Genomic DNA, 16,191 nt, shown 5'->3' on the forward strand with positions numbered 1-16,191 from the left:
GAAATTTTTTTTGATGTGTGGGAAGATAGTTGGATTTTTTTGTGATTGGATATAATGTTTGTGAGAGAAAAAATAAAATGATTATGGAATTGGATGCGATATTTTGTTTGGATTTATTTTTTTATGGTTTTGCAAAAACTTTGTCTTTTAGTGAAAAAAAAAAAAAAAAAAAAAAAAAACCCTAAACCAAAATCTTGCCAAACACCGCCATACACACATACATAATATATGATATATATTTTTAGTAAATTGAACTTCTTTTATTTATATACGTAAATGGAAATTTTTTTTTATTTTTAAAGTATGGATTATCACTTTCTGAATCTCTAAGATTAAAGGACAAATTACACAAATAGTCCCTATAGTTTGGGACTCGTGTCACTTTGGTCCCTGACTTTTCAATTGTGACATATTTGATCCTAAATTTTGAATCTTGTTCCAAATAAAGACAATTGAAGATACCATTGTTTAATTTTAAGAGCAAAATTGTCAATTTAATAAAATATAAACTAATTTGACAAAAATAAATGTCAAAAAAATATTTTAACTTTTTAAAAATTATTTTTATCCACGAATGATAAAATTATGTAAAATTAATAAAAATTACATGATTAATTTTTTAAAATTAATTTTACATGATCATTATTCAAACACATAATAAAAATTAATTTGGTAAAAAAAAAATAAATGTTTAAAAGTTTTATCAATTTTACATAATTTTATTTTTAGTGGGTAGAAATAATTTTTAAAAATTTAAAAATATTTGTTTGACATTTATTTTTGTCAAATTAGTTTATATTTTATCAAATTGATGATTTTACCCTTGAAGAATCTAATGATATCTTTAATTGTCCTTATTTGGAATAAGATTCAAAATTCAGGATCAAATATGCCATAATTGAAAAGTCAGGGACCAAAGTGACACAAATCCCAAACTATAGAGACTATTAGTGTAATTCACCCAAGATTAAAATATTATGAATAAAAAATGATCAAAAAATAATTGGTGTGTTTGGTTTGGTTTTGAGAGATAAATTTTCAAAAAAAACTTTGGGAAAAGAGTTAAAAAAAAAATTTAATTTGTTTGGTTGTATATTTTGGAAATAGTTTTAGAGTATAAAAGTTAAGAATGATTTGATATTTTTTTGTAGTTGAATAGCTGTGTGTAAGAGAAAAAATTATTGAAAAGGAAAAAGGAGAGAGAAAAAATGATTGATTGATATGTAAGAAGAGAAAGTAATTTTGGAAAAAAATTTCCTACCATACAAAATTTTGAAAAATTTTTTCAAAAATTATGTATTGAGAATTAAACGAAACAAGGCCAATGATTTTATGATAAGAAATATGTAATTTTATAGCATAAAATAATAATTAAAAAATGAGGATGTCTGAAATAAATATTTAGAAAATGAAAAAAAATAAGTCTAAAATTAAAGTTTTAAATAAAAAAAAAGTTCAATTCACAAATTATCTGTAATTATTTGTATATCTGCAAACCCTATCCACACAGTTCACAACTCATACTACGGTCGGTTGGAGGTTTAATTTTTCCTAAGCCACGAACAAACGAGCAGATCCAAATCATAAATCAACGGTTAAAAACCGATCCGTGAGCACCTAGTTGACGCGGTCAGCCGGTAACCGGTTATAGGCGTTCTGTCTCCATCGAAAGCCCTAGTTCGAAACCCCCCAACGATCAAAATTTCAAACTAAAAAGTTGGCGCTCTTCAAGGTTCACCCGAACCATCAGAGCCAGAAACCCTAATTTCTCTCCCATTTGCATACAATCTCTGCATCTATCAACCTCAAAATCAACAACAACAAATGGGTGGTTCTCACAGTCGCGAAGAGTTAGAGAGCTCAGACTCCGAAGATGAACAAGACGAAGAGGAACAAACTCAAGAAGAAGAAGATGAGACCTACGAAGATGTTGAAGAAGAACAGAGATCTTCAGGGCGTAGAAGACCCAAAACGCCGTCGTCTATGGACGAGGTCGAGGCCAAGCTCAAAGCCCTCAAGCTGAAGTACCCTTCAAACAACCCAAACCTCAAGAACGCCGTCAAGCTCTACCTTCACGTCGGTGGGAACACACCCAAATCCAAATGGATCGTCTCCGACAAAATCGCATCCTTTTACTTCGTCAAAACCTCCCAAATCGACTCCTCTGAGGCCGAGGACGACGAGGATGATGAAGAAAGTGGAGATTCGTGGTGGGTTTTGAAGGTTGGGTCGAAGGTTAAAGCCAAGGTTGGTACTGACTTGCAATTGAAGAGTTTTGGAGACCAACGTAGGGTTGATTTTGTGTCTCAGGGTGTTTGGGCAATGAAATTTTTCAGTGAGGAAGATTACAAAGGGTTTGTCACCAAGTTTCAGGATTGTTTGTTTGAGAACACTTATGGGTTTGAATCGAATGATGCGAATAAGGTTAAAGTTTATGGGAAAGATTTTATTGGGTGGGCTAATCCTGAAGCTGCGGACGATTCTGTGTGGGAAGATGCGGAAGATAGTTTTTTGAAAAGCCCTGGTTCAGCGACGCCAGTGAGACCCAGTCATGATTTGAGGGAGGAGTTCGAAGAGGTGGCTGAGCATGGCGTGGCAATACAGAGCTTGGCATTAGGAGCATTGGACAATAGCTTCTTGGTGAGCAATTCAGGTATTCAGGTTGTTAAAAATTTTAGTCATGGAATTCATGGGAAAGGTGTTTATGTGAATTTTGAGGGTGGTGGGGGTTATGGAGGGCAATCGAGTACGTTGCATTCAGGTTCAAAGAAGGCTCTTCTTATGAGGGCTGAAACTAACATGCTCTTAATGAGTCCCAAGATTGATGGGAAGCCATGTACAACAGGGCTACATCAGCTTGACATTGAAACTGGTAAGATTGTTACTGAGTGGAAGTTTGAGAAAGATGGAACTGATATTACAATGAGGGATATTACAAATGATAGTAAGGGAGCCCAAATGGATCCATCAGGATCAACATTTTTGGGATTGGATGATAACAGGCTTTGTAGGTGGGATATGAGGGATAGGAATGGGATGGTTCAAAATCTTGCTACTGCTAGTGCCCCTGTCTTGAATTGGACCCAAGGTCATCAGTTCTCTAGAGGAACAAATTTTCAGTGCTTTGCAACTACTGGCGATGGCTCGATCGTTGTTGGTTCTCTTGATGGGAAGATCCGATTGTATTCGAACAATTCTATGAGGCAGGCGAAAACTGCTTTTCCAGGCCTTGGTTCGCCTATCACTCATGTTGATGTTACTTTTGATGGGAAGTGGATATTGGGCACAACAGATACCTATTTAATCCTTGTCTGCACTATATTTACTGACAAGGATGGGAAGACGAAAACAGGTTTTGGTGGTCGTATGGGGAATAGGATATCGGCTCCCAGATTGTTGAAGCTGACTCCCCTTGATTCTCATATGGCTGGGGTAAACAATAAGTTCCGGGGTGCTCAATTCTCATGGGTATGAGCACATTTTTTCCTTTCTTGTGTTCTGCTGCTTGTTTTTTATGTTTTCACTTTTTCCTGTTAACCTACAGCTTGGGATTTGTTAATTCTTGTGCTTGTTATTTCCTGCTACTTTGCTACGGAAATATGTCAAAAGTGTCTTTTTCAGTTTCGGTTTGGTCAGTGCCACTGCCATGCTATTGTTTCTAGTTCTGCATGATGCTGTTAAATCAATGCTAAGAGATTGTGTATTTTCAATGATTTGTTGTATTCTTGATTGTGAACTAGTTGTTGTTTCATTTTTGTTTGTTGTCAATGCTAAAATTAAAATTCTGATTAAAATGCGATTTGCATGTGATAGGCAAACATTGTGAGTTCAAAACTGACGGTTCATCTGTGGATGACTTTCTGTAATGAGACTGCACAATGAGTTTTAAGGAATATCGTTAGAACCAGTTTCATTGTCTCTAAAGGGTGCATGATTTCCTCCCCAGCATGTCCCTAACGTGTTTCATTCCTCTGGTGTGTCTGACACAGGGTGTGTCTGACACATGACCGGAACATGTTCAGTGAGTATCCATATCTCTGTCCGACATGTGTCGGACACCAATATGTGACCTGCGGACAGGTGTGCCTGCTTCATAGTTGGTTGTTACTTGTTATATTGGACAGTTATGCTAAAACGTGGAACCTAGAATTGTTTATATTAGAAGATTCACAACAAAAAGGCAGTTTTTAAAAGTAGTAGAAAGACCATCATTTTCTTTTAACAAACGTGAAGAGAGTTGCAAAGTATGTTGTCTCAATATTGTAGTTCTTTTGCAAATAGAATGCCTTTGCACGTCATTTCTTTTACACCATAGCTATTTGATGGCATCCCTTCAAATATGTTATTTGTTGAAATTTCATGATCTTTTTTGTTGTGACATGTCAAACAAATCTTTATAGTACCATTAGAATCAGTGCCTTTTGTTGGTTTTTTATAGCACTCCTTTGGATTGATTCTGACATTGCCGCAAAATTTATTAGGTGACCGAGAACGGGAAGCAGGAGCGCCATCTGGTTGCTACAGTTGGCAAGTTCAGTGTAATATGGAACTTCCAACAGGTGAAGGATGGTTCTCATGAGTGCTATCGAAATCAGGTGGGCTTGAAGAGCTGTTACTGCTACAAGATAGTTCTGAAAGATGACTCCATAGTCGATAGTCGCTTCATGCACGAGAAATTTGCAGTCAGCGAGTCACCTGAAGCTCCTCTAGTGGTTGCAACCCCCATGAAAGTTAGCTCGTTCAGTATATCTAGCAGGCGATGACATGCTTAAACAAAGCCCTTTTGTTTACTTGTGCACGCGTCAAGTTCTATCAATAAGTTGTATCAGATGCTTTCTGTAGGCCCTTCTTTAGTGTATTGCAGTTTGTTGTTTGGTTGGAGCATATTTGGAAGCCTTTCCAGAATTGACTTTCCTAATTGTACTCTTGTTTTAATTAGTAAGTTTAGAGACCATGTTGCAAGTGATTTGATTGAGCCCTAATAATTTTATTGTTGTTGTAATACGTTAAAAGAATTAGATGTTGGTTGTTTTGAGGAAAGATGTTGAAGTTAAAGTGGATATGTTGTTGCATGAAATAAGTTTTATGCGTCGCTATGATTTCTACTCTTCCTGTTTCTTGTGATTTCTAGGGCAAGAGAGTTTTTTAAATGGTCCTCAGGCATCATTGAGAAATAGAAGTGATATCTGTTTCTGCATTTTTGGAAATTGGGTTTTCTTGTTTTTGCAGCGTAGCATATGGTGATGGAACCAACTTAAGCCGTGTAGTAATGGCTCATTTTAAAACAAATTATTTTGAATCTAGTTGCCTCCAATCCAATCTATACTTATGTACAATAGTGAGTGGCTCAGAAGAATTGGGACCAGTGGGACCATGCTATCATTTTTGTCATGCTAGCTAATTGGTTACTTGGATGTTGTGGACCTTGTGGTGTATATGCCCCCAATTTTGGTGGGCTTGCAGATAGAGAAAATATGGCCTTTGCAGTTGGAAGAGGCTTGCAAATTCTGCCATGCTCTTCTTCTTCAGCATTCCTTGGCAAGGACATTAGCAAATCCTCCATTCCATATCTGCCTTCTAGAAAAGGATATACCAGACATTACTCTCGGGGTGTGGTGGTTCAAGCCCAGCAACGGCCCACTTGGCTTCCTGGCCTCGACCCTCCGGCCTACCTTGATGGAAGGCGAGTCCCCCTGAATTTCTGTCAATGGATTTATATCTTCAGCTTCAACTAGTTAGTTAATGATAATTCTTCATTTGTTTGGTTGATCTTTACAGTCTAGCAGGAGATTTTGGGTTCGACCCACTTGGGCTCGGTGAGGACCCTGAAAACTTGAAGTGGTATGTGCAGGCTGAGTTGGTTCATGCGCGCTTTGCTATGGCTGGAGTTGCTGGAATTCTTGTTACTGATGTGAGGGACTGCCAAAAATATATATGTATCTATCTATTTAGTGTACTGCATATTTATTCTTATTTAGCATTTAGGCTGTCATTCTTTTGTCTTCAGTGGCTTTCTTGTATACAATTTGCTTTATATGCTTTTAATTTTTAGTATGGAAAATAACAAAGCAATAAATGCTGGAGAGAGCAAAGGTACCATGCTCTTCCTCTAAATAGGATTTGAAGCTAGTCTGCTCTCTCTCTCTCTCTCTTCGTTGGTATACAATTTTGGTGATCTTTTAGTTTGTTATTGCAGTTGCTCCGCGTAACAGGAATCAGCAATTTGCCAGTGTGGTATGAAGCTGGTGCCACAAGATTTCAGTTTGCCAGCACAAGAACTCTGTTCATTGTCCAATTAATGTTGATGGGGTAGGGAACCATCACTGGCTTTATAACCACTAATGTCACTGATTTGTTGGCTTGCCTATAAAATGATCTGATTTCCCTTTCTTGTTTCCCCTTTTTCATCTCTTTAATTTGTTGCAGATTTGTTGAAACCAAAAGGTACATGGACTTCATTAGTCCCGGATCTCAAGCAAAAGATGGATCTTTCTTTGGGTTGGAAGCCACACTGGAAGGTTTAGAACCAGGGTAACTTTCGAAGACCAAAACAAGAGTGCATAAAATTGTAGTTTTGTTACGAACTTGACTAATATGCCAATAACCCAAATCTAATAGAATGCGAGAATTGCCCAATCTTCATACCACAAGTTGGGTCCACCAGGATCATTACAATCTTCATCCGGGAGAATGCTTAGGTTATGGCCTGTTACCCCAGATTCTCTCTCAGAATACATTTTGATTCATACAAATGACTTATAACCAAGAATTTTATTTTGGCGTTTGTCAAGAGAACTTACTGATTTTTAGAAGTTGAAGTTGGTAACATTTTTTGGGCTGATTGAATAGATACCCAGGTGGCCCTTTGCTGAATCCTCTTGGCCTGGCTAAAGATATAAAGAATGCTCATGAATGGAAGCTCAAAGAGATCAAGAATGGTTTGTTTTGTGTGATTCCACTTTCCCATATGTTTTTTTCTTTCTCACTACTTGTACTATGGCGTGTTTAAATTGTGCCCCAATATTTTGTAGGACGGCTCGCAATGGTAGCCATGCTTGGGATCTTTGTGCAAGCATCCATCACTCATGTTGGCCCTATTGACAACCTTGTGGATCACCTCTCCAATCCATGGCACAGAACTATTATTCAAACTCTTGCCGGATCTGGTTGATGAATGTTTTTGTGTCTGTGTGTGTGCACTCATTCTATAATGTAAATTTAAGCACAGATTTTATCGATTATTGTTCATGACTAAGTTAAAATAGCCATCCATTATGATGTAATTCATTGTTTGGTGATGCTAGATCAACTTCAAATTTGAAAGTAATGGAAATTCACACCAAAAACAGGTCATGCTTTGAAAAAGAACATCTAGTCGAGCATAAAATATGGCTTGGCGATGATATGTTTTAAACATTATGCTGTAACAAATAGGCAGACTATTTTTACCCTCCTGTGGGGAGGTCAAGAGACACAGACAAAGTGCACAGAAAGCAACACAAGGGAGGTGTGGAGCCAATTGTCCCTTGTGTCATCTTTGTACACTTCGGCAAAATTATTATTATAAATTTGTGTGTGTGTGTGTGTGTGTGTCTTAAACGAGAGAATCATTATTTCACTTGCAACAACAATCCACAAACAAATTATCCAGAGAAATCAAAATACTTTCATTATATATCAAACTTGTAGGAATCTCACTCAAAACTAACAAGAATGACATTCCAGTGTCACAAGCAATACATTACAGAACAACCTTATTATATCTCTTTTCCCAACTGATCACAAACCCTCCATCCACACAAATCCCCCATCCTGATCAAAAATATAATCCAATCAACTTACCATACAGAGAAAATAATTACCCAACATGTACAATAGAGAAACTCTTTCAGAATGTACTCAGTTTCAAGTCACTGCAAGAAACTGCAGAGAAAAAAAGTAAATGAAAAAGAAAAAAAAAAAAAAAAGATGGGCAGAAAACAATACCAGCAGCAACATGTACTTGTATTAATGGAAGATTACGATGACTTGGCTGCTTGTGCTTTCTTTCTACCCAAGAACATCAAAATCCGGGGGAAGAATGACTTCTTCTTTTTCTTCGTCACCTTAACTTCAGAGGATGAATCACTTTCAGTGTTACTTACAGGCATATTAGCCTTTGGGCTTGACCTCTGACGGACATGATCAGCGACATCTGGCACCTGGACAAAGATCTTAGATTCTTTCTTCTCCTCAAAGCTTACCCTAGGGCTCTTAACTGGGTTTCCTGCTCCATGACCCGATTCACCACCAGCTTTTCGTCGTTGCTCGTTCTCAGACCTCCATGCTCTCAACTCCTGTTCTACACCCAACTTTGCTTCCTTGGCTGTCTCAGCCTTCCGTAATGCAATTTCCAGTGCTTCTTTTTGTGCAGCCATTTCATTGTTAGCTTCCTCCAACTTCTTCAAGCTTCTCAACTCAGATTCCTTGGCTACCTCGATTTGGGATATGGCACTAGCCACCCTCATGTTAGCTTGCTCCTCTGCCTCATGTGCCTGCTTGCTAAACTCATAGTACTCCTCTAGAGAAAGTGTTACTCCGGCTGATGAATCCTCGTCATTGGTGCTTTGAGCCGATTCACTCTCTTTCAGAGCTTTTATAGCTGCTAATGCAAGTTTCTCTGAAGCCTTTGCAGCCTCTATCTCCTTTCTAGCCGCATTTAGTCTACTCTCCATGGTACTTGCTCCTGCCTTTGCTTGCTCTACTTCTTCCATAGCCTTGCGCAACTCTTCACGTGCCATTTGAGCGAGTGACTTGGCCTGATCTGCTTCTTGAGCTGCCTCCTGTAATTGCTTCGGCAGGTCCACCATCTTCTCTCTTGCTTCTTTCTCTTTCATCTGAACAACAGCAATCTCTTCTTTAGTCCTGCTCAGCTCTGCTTCAAGTGATGCAACTGCTACCGATGCCATTCCTTCTCTCTGCATAATGGCAGCAAGTGCTGAATGCTCTCCTTCCAGCTCCGACTTTAACGATGTGGCTGCAATCTTCAAGCAATTTACTTCGGCAGTGGCTTTCTCAATGTTGAGCTTCACTTCTTCAAGTTCCTTCTTGGCCAAAGCAACTGCTGCTTGTATGTCAACGTGCGTCCTCTTCTCTGCTCCCTCTAGCTCAGTTTTCAGGTGCCCTTCATCATCATTTTCCTGCTTCAATTTTGATTCCATATAAGCTCCTAATCCGGCTTTTAAGTCCACCAGCAAGGCTGAAGCAGTATCTAGTTTTGATTTGAGATCCTTTGCTGACAAAATCTGCTGGTTTAGTCTCTCTAGCTCCTCTTCTGCCTGCTTAAGTTCCTTCTCCCAATTGAGAGTATCTTGGTCTCTTGCCATAGCAGCTCCGATTCTTTGTTCCTCTGCCTCCAGATGGGCAGCATGTGCAGACTCCAACGATTCCTTGGTGGCAATCAGCTCAATTGTCAGTTCCTCCACTGTTTTCTCGACTTCTTTGGATGCAGAAACAGCCTCCTCAGCTTTCTTAACAGCTAGGTCTTTCTCAGAAACTAGTAAACCATAATCTTGATGAAGTTCTTCTAATTCGTCTTTCACAGTCTTAAGCTCAGAAACAGCAGCTGTGTGCCTCGCTCGGGCGACCTCAAGCTGTGCCTTGGCTGCCACACTAGCCTCGTCAGCAATCCCTTGCTCCATCTCTTCTACCCTGAGCTTGGCAAGTTCAGAGTCTTGTTTCGCTTGTTGCTCTTCTGTCTGTGCTCTCTCGAGGTTGAGTTTCAATTCTTCAATCAGTCTCTTAGTGCTGTCTAGCTCCTTTAACATTTGAACTTTCACATCCTCAGCAGCTTGGGATTGTTTCTTATACAATGGAATCTCCTCCTGTGCTTTCTCAAGTTCTTGGTCTATAAGCTTGCGCCTCTGCATAGGCCAGCAGAAAAATTTATAGTTTTTTTGCATCAATTATAAGGAATAAAATATGTATCAAGTAAAAGAAAAGGAATATTACAATTTCTTTACGTATTTTGAGAAAAATCCTCAGTTGACTTGTTACTGAAAGAGGTAAAACTATAGCAAAATAAATCCATGGGTAAAACTTAATAAAATATTTTTCTTTGCTCTCTGATTGCAAATAATTTCCCTTGTTAACAAGACAAACAAGGCTACAGGAATATGGTTAGAACAACAATACGAGTAATTGAAAGAACAAACTTCAGCGAGAAAAATTATACCTCCACTGTCTGGACTCTATGTGCCTTCCAATCAACAATTCCCCCAAACTTGGAAACAGCTGCTTTAACAGATTCAAAAGGTGCTGCTGTATCAATCAGACCTCTGTTTATGTCAGCCTTTTTAAGATCTTCAGAAGTGTCGTTGGGATCTGGTGTTGTAATATCAGTTTCGTCAACCTCAGGTTGGGGCTCAGCAACTTCATTTGAAAGCACTACTTGAACATGGGAGCTGATAACAGAGCCATCTTCTTGAGATTGCTGCAAAGCATCATTTGATTTTGCTTCTGAGGCATATGCTGGAATCGATTCTGATACATTCATTACATTTTCTTCTTTTTGAGGCTCCAATATGTCTGGTTTCTTGTCTGATGGAAGGGAGGCTTCTTGCTCAAGTGCAGGTCCGTCAGAAATGTCGTTTGATTGAAAATGGGCACTTTGAACAGAACCACCTTCGAGAGATTGCTGCAAAGTGTCATTTGGTTTTGCTTGTGAGGGTGATGGAATGAATTCTGAGAGACCGGTTAAATTTTCCTCTTTTTGTGGCTCCAATGTCTTTGGACCCTTGTCTGACAGAATTGAAGCCTCCTGCTCGACTTTGGGTCCATTTGAACTTTGTTGCACAGCTATACTTTCAGGTTCTTCGATCACAATCTTGTGCTGGTTGTGTCCTGCTTCATCTTGTATTGTTGATTTTGAACCATCCATCATTGGTCCCTCACCTTTAGGTTCCACTATTCCATTTGTATCTTGGTTAATTGGGGCTATATTCTTTGAATGATCATTGTTCTGGGAAGATAATGATGATTCTACAGAGAATTCTGGAGGACAATTCTCCTTTGCATTTTTCACATCCTCCATTCCAATAAAGTGCTAATGAAAGCCAAGCACGAATCTGAAATCAAAGTACAAGTTACCAAAACTAAATAAGTTAAAAAGGAAATGAAAGCATCTGTTATAGAAAAACAATAAAATAATAAAAAGGAAAAACTATGGCTTAACCACTGTCCATTCCAGAAGACAAAGGTAAGAAAGAAGCATAGTAATCTTTAGTTGTTTGAGAACAAAGAAACTGAACTGAACTGCAGAACAACTTAAACAGCCATAATCAAGCCTTCAATTTTGACTTAGCACTGAGTTCATTTATTTCTGATAAATACTATAATCAGGACTTCTTCAAGGCAACATCATAAAATCAAAACAAGTTTTTGTTTGTCCGATTTTTGGTTTTTATATTTGTTCTCTGCTGAAAGGAATATTCTTTGTCCCTAAAGCAACAGATAGTCATTAGATTAGATATCGATGATCCAAACACACCTTTAATGTAAAAACCCTATCATTTGCTTGAGTGAAATTTCATCATTAGAAAGGGGAGTTAGGAAACAATGACAATAATAAAGTTAAAGATCCCCATCATTTAAAAGGCTCCATCACAAGATCAAGCATCCAAAAGATCATGTGCTTTGATAAAATTTCATAATTTGTCTTTGAGTATTATGTTCTAGTATGTTCCTAATATCTTAGCTATCAAAACAGGATTCAAGTAAAAACTAAAAATATGTGCACAACCTATCCAATAGCCCCGTTGTGCCTTTAATACAGACTAACATACATTTTCCAATTGTAAATTGAGGCCATTGAATAAAAGGAGATTAGCAGCCAACAGTACAAGTGAAGTGAATTGCAACAATGATGTTCCTAACATCCTAAAACTGATCATAAACCCTCATCTATAGAGATGGCTCTTTCCTTTATTGGTACTACCATAATTGTACTTTCATCTTCAAATCCTACACAATAATCAATATATTTTAGTGTATTTGACCACTAAGTTTGAACCCAAATGTGCCCGATCTAATCCCATTTTGAAGTCATTGCTCAATACTATGGTAAAAGTTCTACTGTCAAGCATGAAGATGCAGTTTGAATCCAAGGACATTAGTTTACATGAAAAAATCAACTTAAATCTGTAAGGCCACCCCTGATAGCACTGTGGATTAACAGAAACAACACCGCACACTAGCCTTTTCCATTAAAGCATCATAAGAGATGGTGGGCATACTAGAATGCACCAGTAGAGTCAGACAATCAAATCAACAGTTGCCAGCTGCTATTTCCGAACTTAAAGATGACATTAACCATTCTTTTACACTTGGTCAACTCTCTATCTCTCTCTCTCTCTCACACACACACACGCACACACAAACCCATGTCCATTTGAATGGCGAGTCAAATGGTTTCTTCAGAATTTAAAACCAGAAGGAAGGGTGACACTCTTGATTCCCTGTCCCTCTTCCAAATTCCTCTGCCCAAATATTTGTACAGTACTGAAATAGACACCCTAGCTCTTTTTTCAACTTGCAATCAAGCTATGGAATAGCACAAATTGGTGAGGCACACTTAAAAATACTATCAGAATAAATTTGTACAACATGCTAATACTTCTGATTTAGTTTTTAACTGGAAAGTAGCAAGGCTAATTATTTGGTCTAATTAATAGCATTTACAATGCCAAGGTGTGCCAACATCTAATATCAAGATTTACACAAATTGGTTACTCTTTAACATTAAGAAATTTCATTTCAATGCTTTAAGGAATTGTGAGTACACAATCACCGATATCAAAATTTTAGTCCATTATCATATCAAACTATACAGACATTTGACCCACTAAATGCCTTTTATACACCAAATTGATTGAAGCAACATCCATTATGTATGTTCAACAACATACCAAGATCGAAATCTGCTTTAATTATAAAAGCATACACGTGCTAGTTTGTTGAGAGATATAAATTTATATCTGTTACAAGTTCATGTACACCACCAAAATGAAATACTCATCTCAGACCTCAATCGTCAAGGAAACCAACAGGACAAAGTAATACAGACAAAGTAATTCGAGGCGGGAGGCAGATTGCATTGTTTCTTTTCTGTGAAGCTTATAAGGACATAGATTTTAAAAATGCTCATTAAAGCTTTAGCATTAACTATATTGTGTAATTAACCAAAGTAACAAACTGTATACTCAATCATTTAAAACAATTCTTCAAATAGATTATCACATCAACGAAGTGTATGTCATTTAGTCATCAAATCCAACAATAACATCCCTTTTGGATTTTGACTTGTCTTCTTGGTTAACAACTTCAACATAAATACTGATATTAAATGTAACCTAATAGGTAGTATTGGTGTTCATTTCTACTACACCTTAAATCTCAATCATCTATTGTAGAATCCGGCACTCATGTGAAACAAACATATGGATGGAAAAACATATCTTCAACCAGAAAAAAAAAAAAAAAAAAAAAAAAGAAAAACGAAAAACACCAGTTATTCAAAACATATACTAAATCAGGATTTACTTGATACATAAGTTTTTCTTATCATGTTTCATTTTGTCCGCAAGGTAAGAGTGTTTTAAGATATCTCAATCAACAATTTCAACAACTCAATTGCACACCAGAAGGAACACATTCACCCCAAGCCAAATACATGCAGGGCATGCCAATATTTCATGTTTTTTTTTTTTTTTGGACTTATAAAATTTTCCACAAAGTCAATAAATTAAACCAAAACAGCCAAAACTTGATCCAAGCGACAAACTCAAATGTATGCTCAGGATACATATGTCTTCGTTCGTTCCCTTCCAAATAAATTTAAAAAAAAAAATTCAAATTTTCACATATGAATGATAAACTTAATGAATTTCAATTCCTAAGCAGGTAAATTAATTTCCTAAGAACAAATTTATTCAACTAATTTGGATAATTTGTAAAAGAAAAAAAAAATTAAAAAAAAAATCCTTCAAGAAGTTGGATTAAATTAGCAGTTTCCCCCCTAGTCAAGTGGATTGGATTAAGTTTTAAACTGCTGCATAATAACATGATAATTATGAAGAAATTGTGATCCAATTTTTTGCAAAACATCCATTTAATTACCAAAAATTGAAGCAAAAAAAGTAAAAACTAGGAATCTCATAACAAGCTAGGATTATATGAACTTTGCTTATAATACAAGATTCATCTCGGCAAATCAAAAACGTTTACTCCTTTGTTTGATGTCGAGCTTTCAAATTGCAGAAAATCCTCCATAGAAAAGTCAAAAAACACATCCAAAAACTGATAATAAAAGCCCTAATCATAAATTAATCACGAATTACACACAAACAATTCAAGCTCGGCCAATTAAATAGAAAACAATCAATAAAAATAGAAATAAATAAATAAATAAAAGTTAAACAGAGGGAAGAGAGAGGGGTACCGGAATCAGCAGAGACGAAACAGAGAAAATCAATTGGAGACGAAATTAATGGTCTCTGGATATAATAAACAAAAGATGAGATTAAAGAGAGAATAGAATTAGAATAAGAATTATCATTAAGAGCTTGAAAATCTGCTATATTTGGGAGATAGAGAGAGACAGAGAGAGTTCGTGGAGCCTACCTCTTCTCACAGTGTAGATCCATCTGGTAAAGCTGTGTTCTCTCGGAATTGAATTGAAAATATTTTTAATTTTAAACCCTATTTTTATAAATATATGTCCGAAAAAATTGTGAATTTTATAGACATGATATTGTTTTTCTTTTTTTGACCACAACTCAATCCTGCGACCCAGAGCATGGGGGCTTGCCTTGTTTTGTTCTTCTCTCTCTCTCTTACACACACACACACTCTCTCTCTCTCTCTCTCTCTCTCTCTATAAATATAGATACAGGTATAGATACAAGAGTATATAATTTTCTCTCTCTCTTACACTCTCTCTCTCTCTCTATAAATATAGATACAGGTATAGATACAAGAATATATAAAGTCACCTCACCTCACACCGTCCATGAATAGAGGGACGACCTGTGCGTTCAAATAAGAGTGCGCGTGACATTCACGTGGAGTCACGCGAGACAAACGGTCTAAAAAAACGAGACACAGAGGCGTATCACTGATTGACGGAACTACCCTTTGTGAAATGGTTCACGATTTCTCTTCATCGCGGGGTCCCATTCCCAAGTCAACTTCTACCAACGGCTTTTCGCAAATCACAGCCGTTTGATCAAACATGTCATTTAATTTAATTTTTTTTTTTTAACGAGTCTTGAAAAATTATTAAAAGTGTGTTGGATAACCTTTACCTTTTCAGTTTATATTTACAAAAATTTTACAAATTAATTTTTTTTTTGTTTATTTTTAGAAAAACATAAACTACAAACGCGTTTAGTAATTGACAAAATGTTTAAACAATTTTAAAAATATAAAAAATAGTGAGAAATGGTAAGTGGCAGCGGAAGACGGTGGTGAAAAGTGGTGACGGTGGGTGGTGGGTGGTGGATGGTGGCGGGTGGGTGGTGGTGGTGAGTGGATGGGTGACGGTGGCGGGTTGTGGGTGGTGGGTGGTAGCGAGTGGGTGGTGGTGGTGGTGGCGGTGGCGGTGGCGGGTGGTGGTGGTGGTAGCAGGTGGGTGGAAGATGGCTGGTGGTGGTGGATGGGTGGGTGACGGTGGATGGGTGGGTGACGGTGACGGGTGGTGCTTGGTAGCGAGTGGGTGGTGGTGGCGCATGGTGGGTGGTGGTAGTGGTGGTGGTGGTAGGTGGGTGGCGGATGGCAGTGGTGGCAGGTGGGTGGGTGACGGTGGCGGGTGGCGGGTGGTAACGAGTGGGTGGTAGTGGTGGTGGTGGCGGCGGTGGTGGCAGGTGGGTGGCGGATGACGGGTGGTGGTAGGTGGTGGCGGGTAGGTGGCGGGTGATGGTGGTGGTGGTGGTGGTGGTAGGTGGGTGGGTGGGTAACGGTGGCGTGTGGTAGATGGTAACAAGTGGGTGGTGGGTGGCGGGTGGATGGTGGATGGTAGGTGATGGTGGTGGTGGTGGTGGGTAGTGGTGGCGGGTGGGTGGGTGACAGGTGGCTGGTGGCGGTAGGTGACTGGTGGTGGTAAGTGGTGGATGGTGGTGACAGGTGGGTAGTGAATGGTGGTGGCAAGTAGGTAGC

The 16,191-nt window shown here is 38.1% G+C and overlaps 3 protein-coding genes across 6 annotated transcripts; 2 read left to right on the top strand and 1 right to left on the bottom strand.

The window, feature by feature from the left end:
- The first annotated feature begins 1,544 nt into the window (after window positions 1–1,544).
- Window positions 1,545–5,077, top strand: LOC114270320 (protein CYPRO4). The gene is made up of 2 exons (XM_028211779.2): window positions 1,545–3,468; window positions 4,482–5,077. Exons 1-2 carry the CDS (start codon window positions 1,825–1,827, stop codon window positions 4,761–4,763), a joined length of 1,926 nt encoding a protein of 641 aa, XP_028067580.1. The 5' UTR covers window positions 1,545–1,824; the 3' UTR covers window positions 4,764–5,077.
- Window positions 5,078–5,436: 359 nt separating this feature from the next.
- Window positions 5,437–7,283, top strand: LHCA5 (photosystem I light harvesting complex protein 5). 4 transcript variants are annotated; one of them, XR_014365162.1, is made up of 7 exons: window positions 5,437–5,683; window positions 5,779–5,911; window positions 6,197–6,309; window positions 6,427–6,531; window positions 6,619–6,698; window positions 6,850–6,938; window positions 7,032–7,283. XR_014365162.1 is itself a non-coding variant. In XM_028211780.2 (7 exons), the coding sequence occupies exons 1-7, from the start codon at window positions 5,475–5,477 to the stop codon at window positions 7,169–7,171; spliced, it is 861 nt and encodes a 286-aa protein (XP_028067581.2). In that variant the 5' UTR covers window positions 5,437–5,474; the 3' UTR covers window positions 7,172–7,283. The 4 variants fall into 4 exon arrangements, 3 of the variants coding, with proteins under 3 accessions (XP_028067581.2, XP_082778173.1, XP_028067582.2); XM_028211780.2 differs by having other exon boundaries at window positions 6,858–6,938; XM_028211781.2 differs by lacking the exon at window positions 6,619–6,698 and having other exon boundaries at window positions 5,439–5,683.
- A 360-nt stretch (window positions 7,284–7,643) lies between these two features.
- LOC114270319 (protein WEAK CHLOROPLAST MOVEMENT UNDER BLUE LIGHT 1) lies at window positions 7,644–15,049 on the bottom strand. The gene is made up of 4 exons (XM_028211778.2): window positions 14,659–15,049; window positions 14,477–14,531; window positions 10,214–11,105; window positions 7,644–9,902 (listed from the first exon to the last, which is right to left on the bottom strand). Exons 3-4 carry the CDS (start codon window positions 11,069–11,071, stop codon window positions 8,019–8,021), a joined length of 2,742 nt encoding a protein of 913 aa, XP_028067579.2. The 5' UTR covers window positions 11,072–11,105; window positions 14,477–14,531; window positions 14,659–15,049; the 3' UTR covers window positions 7,644–8,018.
- Window positions 15,050–16,191: the final 1,142 nt, after the last annotated feature.

The sequence above is a fragment of the Camellia sinensis genome, chromosome 3, assembly GCF_055761805.1.
Source record: "Camellia sinensis isolate YWXY chromosome 3, ASM5576180v1, whole genome shotgun sequence".
Taxonomy (NCBI): domain Eukaryota; kingdom Viridiplantae; phylum Streptophyta; class Magnoliopsida; order Ericales; family Theaceae; genus Camellia; species Camellia sinensis.